Source organism: Carettochelys insculpta, chromosome 15, assembly GCF_033958435.1.
Source record: "Carettochelys insculpta isolate YL-2023 chromosome 15, ASM3395843v1, whole genome shotgun sequence".
Lineage (NCBI taxonomy): Eukaryota > Metazoa > Chordata > Testudines > Carettochelyidae > Carettochelys > Carettochelys insculpta.
Window position 1 is genome coordinate 13,581,636 of NC_134151.1, and position 16,306 is coordinate 13,597,941.

At 40.2% G+C, this 16,306-nt stretch overlaps 1 protein-coding gene across 1 annotated transcript in view; it reads right to left on the minus strand.

The window, feature by feature from the left end:
* Positions 1 to 273: 273 nt before the first annotated feature.
* Positions 274 to 16,306, minus strand: part of ATP10B (ATPase phospholipid transporting 10B (putative)) — an 83,842-nt gene continuing 67,809 nt past the window's right edge. The window contains exons 15-22 of the mRNA XM_075009296.1: positions 13,337 to 13,652; positions 11,503 to 11,579; positions 10,822 to 10,947; positions 9,267 to 9,467; positions 7,362 to 7,442; positions 7,145 to 7,249; positions 6,406 to 6,593; positions 274 to 763 (exon numbers count right to left, since the gene is read on the minus strand). Coding sequence (XP_074865397.1) covers positions 274 to 763; positions 6,406 to 6,593; positions 7,145 to 7,249; positions 7,362 to 7,442; positions 9,267 to 9,467; positions 10,822 to 10,947; positions 11,503 to 11,579; positions 13,337 to 13,652 — 1,584 coding nt within the window. The remainder of the gene's footprint in view (positions 764 to 6,405; positions 6,594 to 7,144; positions 7,250 to 7,361; positions 7,443 to 9,266; positions 9,468 to 10,821; positions 10,948 to 11,502; positions 11,580 to 13,336; positions 13,653 to 16,306) is intronic.

Sequence of the window (16,306 nt, forward strand, 5' to 3'; positions counted from 1 at the left end):
ATATATGCACTTTTTTCTTTCACGGCCCTCTTCTGCTTTGTCAACCCAGACAAAAAGGAATAAAATTGACTATAGAAGGGCAGCAGTGAAACTGACCATTTTCACAGTACTGTTACATGCACAAAACATACAAAAAGAAAAATACACCATTTTTCTAATTTCTTCCAGTTAGTCATCTTGGCTATGACTTGTAGAAGTAGCAGATAACACATTGTCAGGAAGAAGTATGATTTTTCAGTTGTTTGTATCTGCAAGTACAATCCCCAACCTCTTTTATAGTGTCACTGCGCTCACAGATCTCCGATGGCTTCCAGGAGTAAGTTCTTCAGCATTATCATTTGTTAGATTGCCACTGAACAGCCCAGGAGATGCTCTCCTACTAAACTCAAATGGATCTCGGCCAGGGCAGGGTCTTGCTATGGAGTTGACAGCAGCAGTTTCTCCCCCTGTCCACTCCCTAATGGAAGAATTATCTTCTCCATCCAGCATCCAGTCTCTTAGGTAATTCATTTCAGGTGTGGAAAGTCCTTGGGTTGTTACTGCTGCTTGGCCCAGAAACTGTGACACATGTAAGTTGCTGTTGGTTTGGTCAATCTCATCATTGAGAACTGGTGATGCTACAGATGTGCTTGGGGTGGTTTGTTTTCCTGACCTCCACTTCTGGATTGCCAGGTCTCGTTGCTCTTTAGGGAGCTTATCCAGCTGCTGTGCTTTCAGAATCAGAGATGCTCTGAAGGTTCCTCGCACAGCCAACACAAGATACCTGGTGAAAGGTGAGGAAGAATACTGCATTAGTAATGGGCTTCACCAGTCATTTACCACAACATTACAAAAATCTAACTCTGTTCTTTCAGCTTTAATTATTCTGCAGGTGTCTGGCGGAGAGGTGCAATGTTACTAATGGAGGCACTTAAAAACACATAGTCTTCCTATTGTACAGTCATTTATATAGCACCATTTGCATAATGCCCAAGAGCCCTGCAAGCTGGTCACCCAAGCCCCATGAGCCCCCCGCCCATAAGTCATTTATACTTAGGATGCTATATAAATGATGATCGTACAGGTGTGCAGTCACCATATAGGTCAAGGAAGGTCAGACAGATTTGCTTTCACTGAGACAAGCAATATTAGTCAGGACAACGTGGTTGTACTCTCCTGTATTCAGAAAGAGAATGGGTGGGAGGGATCTTAGTTTAACCTCTCATCTGAGACTTCGAAGTAAAAACAATCACAGCTTGTGAGTGCCTCAGGAGCCAATGAAACAGCTTGGCCTTCCTAGAGGGATGGTGCCTATCTCTACATTACTGTACCAGGTCATATTTGAAAATGAAAGCATCATCTTAAGGACAGCAACGAAGGGTCCTGTGGCACCTTATAGACTAACAGAAAAGTTTTGAGCATGAGCTTTCGTGAGCACAGACTCACTTCATCAGATGCATCTGATGAAGTGAGTCTGTGCTCACGAAAGCTCATGCTCAAAACTTTTCTGTTAGTCTATAAGGTGCCACAGGACCCTTCGTTGCTATTACAGATCCAGACTAACACGGCTACCCCTCCGATCTTAAGGACAGTTTCTGAGAAGGGCTTTGACTGGCCAACATATATTTTGAACCAATTACAAAGAAGTGCTGTTTTGAATCTCTGTTGAGAAAGGATCCAGTTCCCCCATTCTCCCATGTGGGAAGGGATCTTAACTCTGAAGTTGCTCTCACACTCAGGCCGGATGATGTTGGAAAGCAGAAGTAAGGCAAGGAGTCAGGCAAAGGCAACGTTCTGGGGGGAGAGATAGCTCAGTGCTCAGAGCATTGGCCTTGTAAATCCACAGTTGTGAGCCCAATCCTTGAAGGGGCAGGTTAGATTAAAAAAAAGTAATAATGTGTCAGGCATGGTGATAAGTCCTGCTGTGAGTGTAGGGGACTGGACTCAATGACTTCTCAGAGTCCCTTCCGGTTCTATGAGATAAGTATATCTCCATATTGCATGAAGGAGTAAGGGCATGGGGTTTTCACCTCCCAGTACAATGAGTAGGGGATTCTGTTCTGGGAATTTGTGGACTATGGGAAAATTGTAGAGGCTAGGGCCAGTCAGGCAGAGATTCCTTGCATTTATACTGCCTCCGCTGCACCAGTTCTCCTTCTAGCTCCTTGGCAGTGCTTGGAAGTTAAACAAAGTTATATGAAACTGGGAGCTCAAAAGCAGCAAGATTCACACTCTATACTTAACAGGAAAACACAGTAAATTTTTGGTTCTGTGCATGAACTACCACACAGCACTACTAAAGAAACCGTGCACAGAAGCGGGGAAAATAGGAATGTCCTTCACTAAACACTAATGCTGGGTCTACATGGTGCTCTGCACAGCGCTGCTGCCGGCAGAGCTATGCAAAATAAGCTTCTCAAGATTGCAAATGGCGTTCCATTTGCATACTCCCTAAGATCATTACTATAGCCCTGTGGAAGTTTAGCATTGGCAAAAAGAGGTGCCAGCACTGCAGAGGCCATGTGGACATGCCTCTGCTGGCTAACACCCACCTCCGTCACCAGCCCCTTATGCCTCAAATGTCCCCATGGCCTCTGCAGTGCTGGCACCCCCTTCTGCTGACGCTGAACTCTCACAGGGCTATGGTAATGAGCTTTGGGAGTGTGCAAATGAAACACCATTTGCAATTCCGAGAAGTTCATTTTGCATAGCTCTGCAGGCAGCGGCACTGGGCGGAGCACTGTGTAGACATACCCTAAATGTCTACATCTACAAGTGAGGGCTTTTCTGGCAAAACAGGGCTTTTGTAGGAAAATCCCATGGAGCGTCTACACACAAAATGTACCTTGTCGACAATCTGTTGACAAAACTTGGCACATCTGCTGGCAGCATTATACTGCTCTGCATTCAGATATAATGCCTTTCTTGACAGTTTCCTGTCAACAAAACAGCCAAGTGGACACTCTGGGGCCCTTTTGTCGACAGACAGGGCTTCTGCAGTTCACCGGGCAGCCTTGTTTACAGAGCTTCCAGTCAGCTGTTCTGTTGTGAGAGGAGCAGGCAGTCTAGCTGCTCTCTGTTAACAGAGCAGATTGCTCCTTTGATCTGCCCTTATGTGTAGACACAGTCTGTTGACAGAAGTTTTGCTGGGAAAAACAGTCATTTCTGTCAACAGATGCTTCTTGTGTAGATGTAGCCAACATGTCTTAGCAAATCCAACATATAGAATCAATAAGAACAGGAAGTTGTAGCCAGCAGAAGGAGGAATTAAGGTTTAAGGATTTTAGTCCCACCTCCTAGAAATAGTCAGGATTCTCAAAGCTATAAAGTCCAGGTGGGAAAGAGGGGACATAAGGAACAAGCAGCATGACAAGAGGAAGAAGGTCAGAGCCAATAGAAAACTTAATTTTGGTGTGGACTGATATTTCACAGGAAGGAGTATTTTTGCTATACTGAGTTCTAAGGCAACTCTGATCTGGATTTTGCATGAATAGAAAATATTCTAGGTGTCAACAAGAGGGGATAGCAGAGCTTCAACCCTGAAATTATCAAGACACTAATCTTTAAGGTCAATATCCTATTGAGGCAACAGCAACATTGCTGAATTTCCAGGATAGATACATGAATTCTTAACCATGTGTTTGATGTAGCTCCTCATAGAAAGCTTAGGGTCAAAAATGACAACACTGAATATGGGGACAACCATCATACAGTAACAAAACCAGACTATAGTAGATGCTGTATTCTGAGAACGTGAGACTATACTGAATCCTTCGTGAAGCACATTATCTTTTCCTTATATAGCTCAATATATAAACAAAAGTAAATCTAAAAACACACAGAAAAATAGTACTCAGGAGATAACTTTTTTTCTCAAATAATGTCTATCTAATCTTAAATGGTCATTTTATAGACAATTTAGGTCCACATTTTTACCATGTGTTCAAAAGTGATTAAAAAAAACTGTTTTCATGACTAGCATGGATAGTCACCATTACTATGTACAGACAACCACAAAAGTGAAACCGACCAAAACCAAAAAGTGGAAAAAAACCCCTACTCTTGTTTCATTGCTCAAGTTGAATGTATGGAACCCCTCCAAACAAACAAACACACTAGAAGCATAATTTGGGAATAGGAGATTTGTGTTTAGAAAGTATTTCAGTTCCAATAAACTAAGGTGTTAATAGTAACATATATAAGGAAGTGAAAGCATATATCTATTTAATCTGTCACCTGTTAAAACAATAGTAGAATTACTGAATTTTTTTCCAATACATCCAGTATTTGGCATATACTTTTGACCCTGAGACCCTCTCCATACCTGCTGGCAGAGGGAACACTAACAGTAACTCACATACTTAATTTAATTACAATGCTATGTTGGGGCTTGACATACTAGTGCCCCAACATAGCATTGTAATTAAATTAATTTATGTCTTGTAATATGTCATTTGACAACTAATACCATGTTCATTCCTATGACTGTGAAATGCATATAACAATACTGCTTGTGAAAAATATACATGCCTTCGTGTTTTGTAGTCTGTAAACAGACATAGGAAGCAAAATTGCTTTTTTCCTGTTCTGCCTTGCCTGACCAGCTTGATGCCAGGCAAAGGACAATTTGGGTACATACATAAATAAAGTAAACAGAGCCATCAAGCAGGGGAGGGGATCACAATCAGGGATGGAGTGTATAACCCCAGGAAGCCTTCCCGGCTCTTGAAACAGAAGCAATGGACTTTGGTGGACTATATGCAAGGGCAAAGAGACACTTGAATCATCCATCTACTGGGAGAGGAAAGAAGCCATCTTCTATCTCCTAAAGATGTGTTCTCCTACTAAACTAGTTGGAGAACACTGACAACTTAGTATGAGTAAGAAACTGTCAGCCAACATTTTAATGGGGTGGGACATTCTGTTAATAACTTAAATGTCTGTGTTTTACTGAAGAGGAATTTTCACAACAGTCTTGAAAGAGAGGCTGCTGAACTCTCTCTTATATTCAATTCAACATATTAACGTGTGGTTTGAACCAGAATGTGAATTTTCTGGGTCATTATAGGGGCTGTTTTGCATACTTGGCTTAATCTAATTCTTGACTCCCCTGCACCCCTCTACTCTCTGATTTGCTCACCTTGATATTTTTTTTTCTGATTTGTCAACCTTGATTACTATTTTTGGCTCTCTGTGCCTCAAATATTGAGTCTGTTCTGGTCTGGCTATGGTCTGAAGAAGTGGGTCTGTCCCACAAAAGCTCACCACCTAATAAATTATTTTGTTAGTCTTTAAAGTGCTACTTTACTGCTTTTTTGTTTTGATAGTATATAGACTAGCACAGCTTTCTTTCTGTTACTATATTGTGCTAGGTTTGAATTTTAGACACTGTGTGCTCTGTAATCCTTTCATATTGCTTTCACTCTCTTGAAATCACTTAAAATCTATGCTCATTTTAAAATATATTTATTCTGAGTTTTACTATAAATCACCCCTGTGCAATGTATCAAGGTGGTGTTTATAACCTCAGCTGAACTCACAAGCTGTTGCTTGTACTGGCTCTCTGGAGGTAGTGAACTTGGTGTTACCAACATAAGGCTACAGCTACATGGCAGCTTAAACTCAAAATAAGCATATTGCATAGCTTATTTTGAGTGTAGTTCAAAATAGGCCATTTTGTCATTTGGCACTTGTCTAAATAGCACCAAATGTCAAAATAATGTGGTATTTCAAGGCATGACTTACTCCTCCTGCAATGAAGTGTACAGGGATGCCATTATTTTGGAACGGCTCTGCCATATAGACGTAGCTTAAGTGCCCAGTAAGGGGGACTGAACACTTCAGTGGGGACATTTTTAGGGAGAATTGGACCCAGAAGGGTTACCAAGGGCACTCTGCAACAAGTAACTGAGTGGAATCAGAGTGAGACCATGATACTGGGAGCATGTTGCAAGTGTCAGGGCTCTAAGCAAAGGTGCACAGCACAAACACAATCAGGGTTACAAGGCAGAGGGAGATAGAAGCTGTTCTTGGTCTGAGAGAAACCGCAAAGCGTCACAATAGTAAACAAAATTCTGGGTGTGCAGATACTTTTATATATGAATGAGATATTATTAATGATCTGCAGCATCACTGCCAAATGTTAAGATGTTAATTATTTAAAGATGTAGTATAATATAGCAACACAATAGAAGTAGATATTTTTCAAGTTTTACTGAAAAAATGGCTTGTCAAAGATTAAATAATTTTCCGAGACAATGGCTGAACTGAGAATAGAAGCTAGCTCTTCACATTGAAACAAAAGTGACTCACATATCTAAGGATAATATTTTTTCATCTGTATAAGGCATCATTGTCATTATTTTACCCTAATGCCCTCAAATTTGAACATTGGGAAGGAAAAATAAATAAATCACATGTTCAAACCTTGGTAAAAGTGCTACGACTGGCGTAATGAAGCACACCAAATAAAAGCTAGGATCTGACAGCTGGTCCTCCATAATCCAGTGGGGGTTTGTGGGATGATTACAAACAACGCAGACAGCATTGTAGACAGTTGAGAAGATAAAGTAAAGCAGAACACTTCCAATCATCACGATCCAATGGAAGCATGTCTACAAACATAAGCAGAGAATGCAGTAATGACACCAACACTGATGCTAGATTCTGTGATTCTAGTTTTAGTGCAGGACAACATACAAGGCTATTGGAAGGAACATGCTTGTATAGATATATGTTAGTGAGAAGTACTGCATAATACAATATTTATAAGTTAACAGAATAAAACATCCCATCTTCCCCACACTTCTATTACTTGCAAGTTAGTGTCCCTTGAATAAGTTATCTCTAAAAGCGTGGCATAAAGTTTCCTGTTTTTATGTCTACTTGCAAGAAATGTTGCATTGTTCTGGGCCAAAGACTTTGTACTCTAAGGCAGGGCAGGGAGTCTATTACTCTAGGCAAATCATCCATTTTTAATGACTTCCTGATGGCTCCTTACTGCATATAAACCAAGTTACTTACTTTGTGTGTGAAGCAGAGTTCAAAAATAACCCAAAGACAATGCCAGGCCTTTCTGTAGGCTCTGTCTACCTTACAATATAGCCACAACAAAACACGCAAAAACTAAACTTGCTATCTGTACAAAGCACATTTACAGACATACCCAAGTTCTCATTTCTAGAGCTTGGTGCAAGAGAATTGTGAAGAGAGAGATGGTGTTGATGGGGGTTCCAAACGAGATAATATCAATGTCAGAGTCTTTGTACATCTAGAAAATAGACAAAATTAGATAAACCTTGACTAGTTGGATTGCATGGGAAAAAACTGGTGGTATTTTTTTATCCTTCTTTTAGGAGTATTTCAGTCCTCTACATACTTACCAAATAAGGGACAAAGAAACAGATGAGACCCTGGTAGAAGGCATCCAGCATGGTAATGCTAAAAGTTGACAGCTTGTAGGTCTGTAGGAAGTGAGGAATATCCATTATTACACTGTTCTTGCAAGCTTGTGCTGCATCCACTAACGCCTTGTCTTAGAAAACCTGATCCTTCAGTTCTTATTCAGACAAAATTCCCATAAGAGCTGTAGGATTGGTCCAAATGTTATCCTTTAAAACTCCTTTCCATGGAACAGTAAGTTTGATTGCACATGTTGACACTGAGACCTTTATTCTGACTTTTAATACCACAACAGCAGTAATAGGCAGGGTCACTATGGGAGGGGCAGGTTGATGAGGCCCTCTTACTGAGTTATTCAGAATGAGAGACCACCAGTGAGTACCCCCTTTAAAAACATGAAGAAATACACTCCACAGAGGCCAGGCCAAGAGCTGGAGCTGTAAGAGGTGGGACCTCTTCAGGGAGTTTGTTGGCAATATGACTGCCCTCCATATTTTGTACTACAAGGGCTGAACTGTCAAACACCAAAGTAAAAACAGTCTGACCCATGGATTCTCAACACCCCTGGAAATCACATCCAGACTAAATGCTTATGGCCTGTCTACCTATGTATTCCACTGCTCTGGGACATGGAAAGGGCAGGTCAAAATCTGTCTTTAAAAAAAGGTTTGGATTAGAACACATGAGAAAAGAACAGTCGAACTCAAGCCAGGTTAAATATTTGAAAATGACAGAAAAAAAAGAGTGTGTGTGTTTGTGTTTGTAATAAATAAAAATAAATAAATCACAGACCAGTCTGGTTCTCTGAACTGCACAGGGAGTTTAATATAATTGCTTTGAGAAAGAGCTTAATACAGTCACTTATACATACTCCCTGATTTTTATCAGTTTCTGAGTATTCAAATTAAATATGAGAGCATGCAGGCCTGGAGAAGCAGAGACACCAAATTCTTAGAGTGACAGCAGAAGTACTTTTTACAGTAAAGGGCCTATTTCTAATCATAACAGCAAGAACACATACACACAGTCGTCTGGCCTTTTGTTGATCTAAAGGCTTAAGATTACTTGTCACTTTCTACTGCCACCTTTACTTTAAAAGCTTTTCCTTTAGTACACCTCCTTAGGTTACAAATACTCAGACCACTTCGGATTTTAATCAGGAAACAGACTGTTTTTATCCTCCGCTGTTGTATTTCAATTCTACTCATTTATTCCTTCCTAAGCCCTCCACTACTGAAAAAACAAAAGGTCCTTACAAATTTCTCCACTTCATCATTCTTTGGGTCAGAGATATTACACCTTTCTGATGTTAAAAGAGTCTTCATGGTTTCAGTATCTAGGGCTTCATTCACTAATGCAGCTTTCCATTGGCTTCAATAGAATTATGTTGTGTGCAGTGTTGTAGCTGGGTTGGCCCCAGGATGTTAGGGGCACAAGAGAGGGGAGGCAATACCGTTATTGCACCAACTTCTGGAGAAGAAGAGCTGTGTAGATGCTCCAAAGCTTCTCTTTCACCAGCAGAAATGGCCAGTAAAAGGTATTATCTCACCTACCTTATGCCTTCAATGGACTTACCCAGAACTGAAACTAGAGTAATGCAGCAGCCAGTAAGGCCCGGGAGATTTGTGATTGCACCAACCCTCTAGTTTACACATTTATTTGCATCAGCACCCAGCCCAGCTTCTTCCACCACCTCCACTCCAAATCTACTCCCAAGGACTTGCCATGACCCCAGTTACCCAGTCCCCTGGGTGGCTGTCAGTGGAGGAGAAAGAATAGGTGGGCAGTGGATATCACAGAGGTGAGGGTGTGGGGGGAGGATGAACCCCTGCCTTATCAAACAAAACAGTACATCTCAGACTGTTACTCCAGCAGACAAAACTCACCTCTGAATTTTGTCCACTCCTATACAGTTCAGGAACACTTAGGAGTGTTTCTGCAGATACATCTTTATCCAGGATTCCAGAAAGGATGGGAGGTATTGAAGTGAAAAAAAGGTTAAAGAAGATCAACTGCCACTGGTCGATCATAGTGGTCCCTGTGAAGCCACAGAAGAATTGGTACCAAAATAGCAGGCTCACGTAGCTCTGTGAGAGAAGTGAACAGAAAACGACACGTGATGGCATGACGAGTAGACACAGTCCCGACATTTTGAATTTGCACCACAAATTTCTCACAGGACATATAAACTTCATTTTCCAGAAGCCACAAAGTGAGAGATCTCCTGCAGCCTCTTCTTTGGACTTTCACCATTGGACAGTCTATTTGGGGCTGGCATGAGTTCCTCACTTTGCAACACATAGTTAATCTCAGCCAATCAATCCACCAATGGGCTTTAAATAGCAAGGAGAACTCTGAGATATTTTTTCCACACGATTTCACCTCAGCTACTTGATATTCCACACCACACATCCATTTCATCTAGAGAAATCTGGAACAGATAGCTATGCATTCCTTCACTTAATCAATGCAATGCACCTTTAAGGAACATTTTGGTTTTAAATCAATGCTTCACAGTGGATTTGATTTAAGAAAATACAGCAGAGCAATTAAATTATTCAGTTCTGAGCACCAAGTTTTAAATCCTTTTATAAAATTGGTTTTGACTGTGGAATCAAAAGGTCTTTCCCCAGTCCCAAATGGCAGCAGGGAGATAATGAACAACAGCATTCCAGTTGAGAAAACTATTTCATGTTGCAAATAAATATATTTAAGCATTGAAAGCATGCCCAGACCAAAGAAGTTTTCCACTATAAATTTTAATATTGATAAGACATGATCCTGATTTGAAATGATGACTTTAAAAAAATTTAAAATGTGAACAGTTTGAGTTCTAAGTAAATAGTCTTTCATGCTCAGAATGCATTTCAAGTCAAATAGACTTGTTTGCACAGGCTTGCTGGAAGTGTATTACTCTCAAGTTTATCCGCTTTACATTATTCTTCAACTCACAGCTTATTTGCATATACATTAAACTTTTAATAAAAATGCTAGATATGACTGCACCAGTGCTTGCAAGCAGCTCCCATAAAATTAATAGCAAAATTCACAAGTTTCAGAGGCAATTCTTGTATAATGTAAAGTCATCTTCCATGTTCTAGCACTAATCTATGATTTCTTAGGTGAATACATAGCAAATTTTATTTTGAGACTCATGAGTTTACTGGAAAAGTTATTGGAATAATAAAAGTCACTAAATAGGGATTTTTTTCCTCCTCTCCAATAGCATGATGATGATCAACCTGAGCAGTGAATGATCTAGATGCTACTTTTTTTGAAGCAGAATAGCACGGGTGGATTTGGGAGCAACCATGAACTGTCCAAGTGAAGAAAATAAGTTTTTATTCAATGAAAATTAAAGAAATATTGTCTACAAGAACTGGTGCTTTAAGGTAGCTTGACTGAAATAAACCAAGGCATCTATGAGCCTTTGCATCTTACCACATTTTTGTAGAAGAAATAAACCACCATTTTTGCCAAGCGAGAATAGCACCAATGTCCATGAACCAGAAGCAGCTTCTTGAGATGTTTAAATCGACATATTGCAAAATCACTGGCCATCACAGCCTTAAATAAAAAAGGTATTGAGATTATTTATTGTAAATTCTATTTCTGTATCCAACATGACTTGATTCAAGAATGAACATTTGAGGCAACCACCCACTATTGTGTTGATATTTTGAGGCTGATTTTTTTGATTAACCAAAAAAAAAACCTGCTCTCAGTCTTCCCACTATGAACCTGCATCCTTCTGCCTCCCCAGAGTGCATCATAAAAATATATTAATGTGCCCAGGATGATTGAGGAGGAGAAACTTTTGGAAAGAAACTAGAATGAGATTTAGCCCTCTCTCCAACTCCTGGGGAAATTCCACAGAGGAGTGACCCCAAAAACAGGAGTCATAATATTGGTAGATACACATTGGGTGATTTTTGAAGCTTAGGATAAACATACATCCATATTAACTGATGATCCAGTTTGCCACAATGATGGAAAGCATAATGCGAGGACTACAATAATGCCAATGTGTAACTTCATTTCAAGTTGTTAATCAGAATCAGGATCCCTCTCTAAACCCTTGAATCTACTCAAATCTACTTCATAAAACAGAAAGGGGGATACCTGCATGCCTTCTTGGCCAGAAATTCCAATCCCAACATCAGCGGCATGAATCATACTCACGTCATTTGCACCATCACCTTGAAGAGGAAAAAGACCCAATTTATAGAAACATGAAAATGCAGGATAAAATAATGCTAAGGTTTGTTTTGCTCAGTGTCATATGCCTGTATCTGAGAGCAAGATCTCAAACTGCTCCCGATAGACAAATATCTTCACAATAATACACATCTGTAGTTAGACGTGGTGGTACCTGGCCTTGTTGTCATGTAGATTAGGGTTAGGTCAAGTAGTCAAGAAACTTGTGTCTGACACCTCTCTGCTGTGCACCTTTGGGTCATGAATTCTTGGGGTGAAATTCTAGCCCCATTGAAACCAGTGGCAGAGTTCCCTCTATACTTGCAAGCATGAAGAGAATACATAAGCTCCTGGTATTTCAGCTGCCACATTTGTTCAAATTTTCCAAAGTAGATTCTCTTATTTATGTCCTTAATCCAAAAATACATTTACTTTGTCATGTTTGGCTTTGTCAAATCAACCAACAAGCCAAACAAAAAAGCTTTTGAGAAAAAATTGTCCCCTCTTCCTTCAATGGCCTCACAAAACATTTTTTTTCATCTCAGAACCCCAAAAGGCCTAAAATATTCAGGTCTCAGATAGGGACCATGCATAAGAAAAACTCAGTCCAAAGGTGCACTTTTTCCAAAAGTTATGAGTAAGAGAAATACGAGTTATAATAGTTTTACAGGACTTCCTTCTGTCAGACTGTTTATATCACCTGATACCAAACATAAAACATTTTAACAATCATTATTCTGATTTTTCCTGATGGAACACAAATTATCAAAAAGCATCTTTTGTAGTAATTCATTTTATAGAATTCTTTGACTTAAATCAGAAAGATACTGCAAACTATAAAGTACAATAAGCCATTATAAACCCACAGTTCTACCCATCATAATGTTGGCAGCACTTTCAAGATCTTTGAATACAAGGAATATCCCTGTGGCAAGAATATGCAGGTTTTCACATAAATGAGTAGTCTGTGAGCAAGGTAAACAGGTGAAGTGGCATAAACAAACTGGAAGCATGGAAATAAATATCTGACTTCTATGTTTTCCTTTTAATAAAGCCTCTGGCACAAATCTAAAAATGTAAAAATGTATCAGACTTTTCCCTTCCTGTTATTATTTTGTTTGGTCCCTGGCAGGCTTTCATTATGGTGAAAGTTTTAAGTCAGCTCTTCAAGGATTGTAGCAGGATCACATACACTGAGACAAGGTACTTGCAGATTTTCACATTAACTAATTTACTTACAGGTGAGAAACAAGCATGCCAGTGTGTAATGCTGCCCTGGGGACATGCCCTATTTTGGCAAATTTTGACAAACTGGAAAAATCCAAGAATGACAACAACAAGCTGAGTATCTGTTATGATTGGTTTTCCTGAACTGAAGATTTCTGGGGGGAGGTGGGGAGAAAAAGTTGCAGATATTGGAAGTTGTCAGGTGCCCTCATCAGATCTTTGACTTTCATAGAAGCTGAGATTGTTGAATTGTAGCAGGCTCTTCACCAGGACATTTCACCTCCAACTGCATGGCTAAGGCTAAGGGAAGGAATGAGGGCACCCACGCCACTGGAGAACATGGGCATCATGCCCACTGCTTCTCACGTGCTAAGCGAGGACTCTATTTAACCCCATCTTTTCCCATCGGTAAGAAAGGAAGCAAGAACCACAATATGAATATTATACACCAACACTCCCCACAGGCTGAAAGTTCATGACAAATATAAAAGTGGAAAATCAAAATAATTGAGATGCACAAGAACTGACATACCTATGGACAGGGTCAGGACTTGTAGGCGTCTCCGGACTAGTTTGACCACCATGCTCTTCTGCAAAGGAGTGGCACGGCAGCATAACACCGAGCTGCAGTACTTTGTCAGCTCCAGAAACTTCTCTTCCAGCTTTCCTTGGAAAATGACACTCAGTGTTTTCCCATCAATGACCAGCCCAACGTCAACACTGGGAGCCACAGAGGTTGTTGGAGATGATGACAGGCTGATGCCAAAAATTTTCCATTTTGTTTTTTCAGTATTAGAATTTTTCCTTACTTCTTCCAATGTTAAATCCAAGAGAGATTCACAGGTTTCCTGGATGAAGATGAGATGATTATAGAATGCTCATATGTATGTTCCATGACCATGTAACTCATGTATATGTCTAGCCTGCTCAGGTACATTTGAGGATGTCACACAAACATTAGGCATGATTGACAAAGCACAGGAACAATTTATTATGCTGGAGAGTACATCAGTGAAGTCCCCAACTTGTCCACCCATGAAAAGTATGTTGAAAACACTGATCATCTTCACATCTATTTCATTCGAATATGATCATTCATTTGAAAAGAAAGTTTATCTTCCCACAGAAAGCCTATGTTTGTGCAGGCAAAGCTAAGAATTTGGGGAAAGCAACATAGATTGTTTTAATAATAAATTGCATTATTTTCACCTTTTCCATGCCAAGATCTTAACACGCATCCCTAACAATAATAACAACAAACGTCCCTTTGAGGGATAGTGAAGCCATTATTCATATTTCTCTTTAAGACATGCACACATGGAATCTGATAACTCCAATGTGAGGGTTGGTGAAGGCATGATTCCTCTCTCTCTCTCTCTCACACACACACATACACACAAAACCAGATAGAAAAATTAAGGTACTGATTTCTGACTTCTAGAAGTAGGCACCGGATTTGAAAACTTAATATTGTGTTCTGATGCATCAAATGCATGGCACAGCTAGGAACTTAATTGGGATTCTTATAACATCTGCTTGTGGGCATTAGGCACAAACCACATTTCCTTGGTAGTTCATTTCCTCATTTTGGACCAAATCCTTCTTCCAGAGCGACAGAGTCCATAAGGGCTTAAACAAGAGTTAGATGCAAATTTATCTCAGGGTGGATAACTTGTTACGAATTGCCTTCCTTTCCCTAAGGTTTCATAAGGGCACAGTGATAGTGAAACAAATTGTCACTCAAAGTTCATCTTGCTGCTAGGGCAAAAAGTCTTTTTCTGTGGTCTGTCACAGAATAGCTGAAGAGCTGATAATTCCCTTTCTTCACTTCTGTCAGCCTTCCTGAGTCAGGATTCAGTTCTAAAATGTTATTTTCATTTTATGTTGTATAAGGTTCACCTGTAGAATGCTGTAAGATTTAAATTACACTTAAGTGGGAAGTTCTGAAATCAAGTGTACCTTTGACACCTAAGAGGAAACTTCATCATTAAAATGCTCCAGAAGCAGAAATGGGGAACAGCACCTTTCTGTGTGTAAACCAGGAAATACAGACGGAAAACTTAAAGTATTTTTAAATTAATCTCTAAAGAAATTGGCCATTTTCCCAGTGCTGCTCAACAGGAATCCATTTAATTCCTAGCATTCTGGTAAGTCTTTGGGGGTAACTGTACCCAAGAGAAGACACAACTGAGACCAGTGGGGAGACAGATTGGGAACCCTTCTTGCAGTATGCCTGCCTGGTTGTATTCCCTACTATGCCTGTCAGGGAGCATGTGACAGCAGTCTATCCTTCAAGCTGCATTCCACCTCTTCCTCAGCTGAGGAGGAAGTTGAATGATGCAGAATGGTGACTGATGGTACAGATATCCTGGTAGGGAGGCAAGAAAGGTTTTATGTTGTAGCTCAAGATGGACAGCCTGTAGAATAGGTGAGAAAACAACAATTCTCTGCCCACTTAATGGGAATGGGGGTGGTATAAATGAATATGGTATAGAAGAGATTTGGAGGAAGTTTCTCACCTGTGCAGAAACAGGTCATGTAATGTTGGGCTTGGGAGTGGGATGGACAGGTGTATTAGATTAAATTTACAGTTTCATGCCAGAATCTGTATCAGCTTTATTTATTTTCTAGTCCCCAAAACAATACTTTTTTAAAAAAGGGAATTTTATAGAATTCTGTTCCTGTCTGCAGAACTGCTAGCCATGAGACAAAGGAACTACAAAATAGGCCATCTACCTGCTCTATAAAAATGCCCGTCAAAAGCATCTGCAAAACATTATTTAATTATTCCTTACAGCAGCTGAATGAAAGTAGGTGTGAAAGTAACCTGACTGTCACACAGGGTGATAAATTTTATGATCTTGCCATATCCCACCTGAACTGTAACATAAGCATCATTTTATATTCCAAGCAAAGCCTAGAGATGACCTGCTCTAGCTCACTTGTGAGCTGGTCCACGGGTCTGGTCAGGAGCAAGGATAACATTCAGGCTCTGTTTTGGTTGGGTTTCGTCTCCTACCACTGCAGAGTATGGGAAACGAGTAGCTCTCCTGCACACTAGTTAGATATCAACTCATCATTTATGCAGGTAAGAACTGAGCTGGCAGGAACACATAAGCCCTTGCTGCATAATTCAATAGTTCATTGTGCCGTAATTGTGTAGGGCTGGGGAAGGTCTTGGAAACGAGCAAGGCCCATTGGGTGGCTCTTGAGTTTAAGTGGGGTCATTAGGCAGTGGGAATGCTCTGGATTGTGAGTAAAGAAAAGTGAGGAGGTGGGTGGCAGCTGCCTCTCTTCCCTTTTGGGGCTGCTAGGGCAGAATAGCTTCTTACAGCAATTAATTTTTTCATCTGAAGTTATGAAAAAGTTGTGCTCACATGGACAGATTTGTGTCTCTCCTCATTGGCATCTTCTATTTGCAAGAGCTCCTCCATCAGACAGAGTCTGCTCTGATTGATTCATCCCTATGCCTTCTGTTGAGGTGCATTGAAAATTTTAAAAT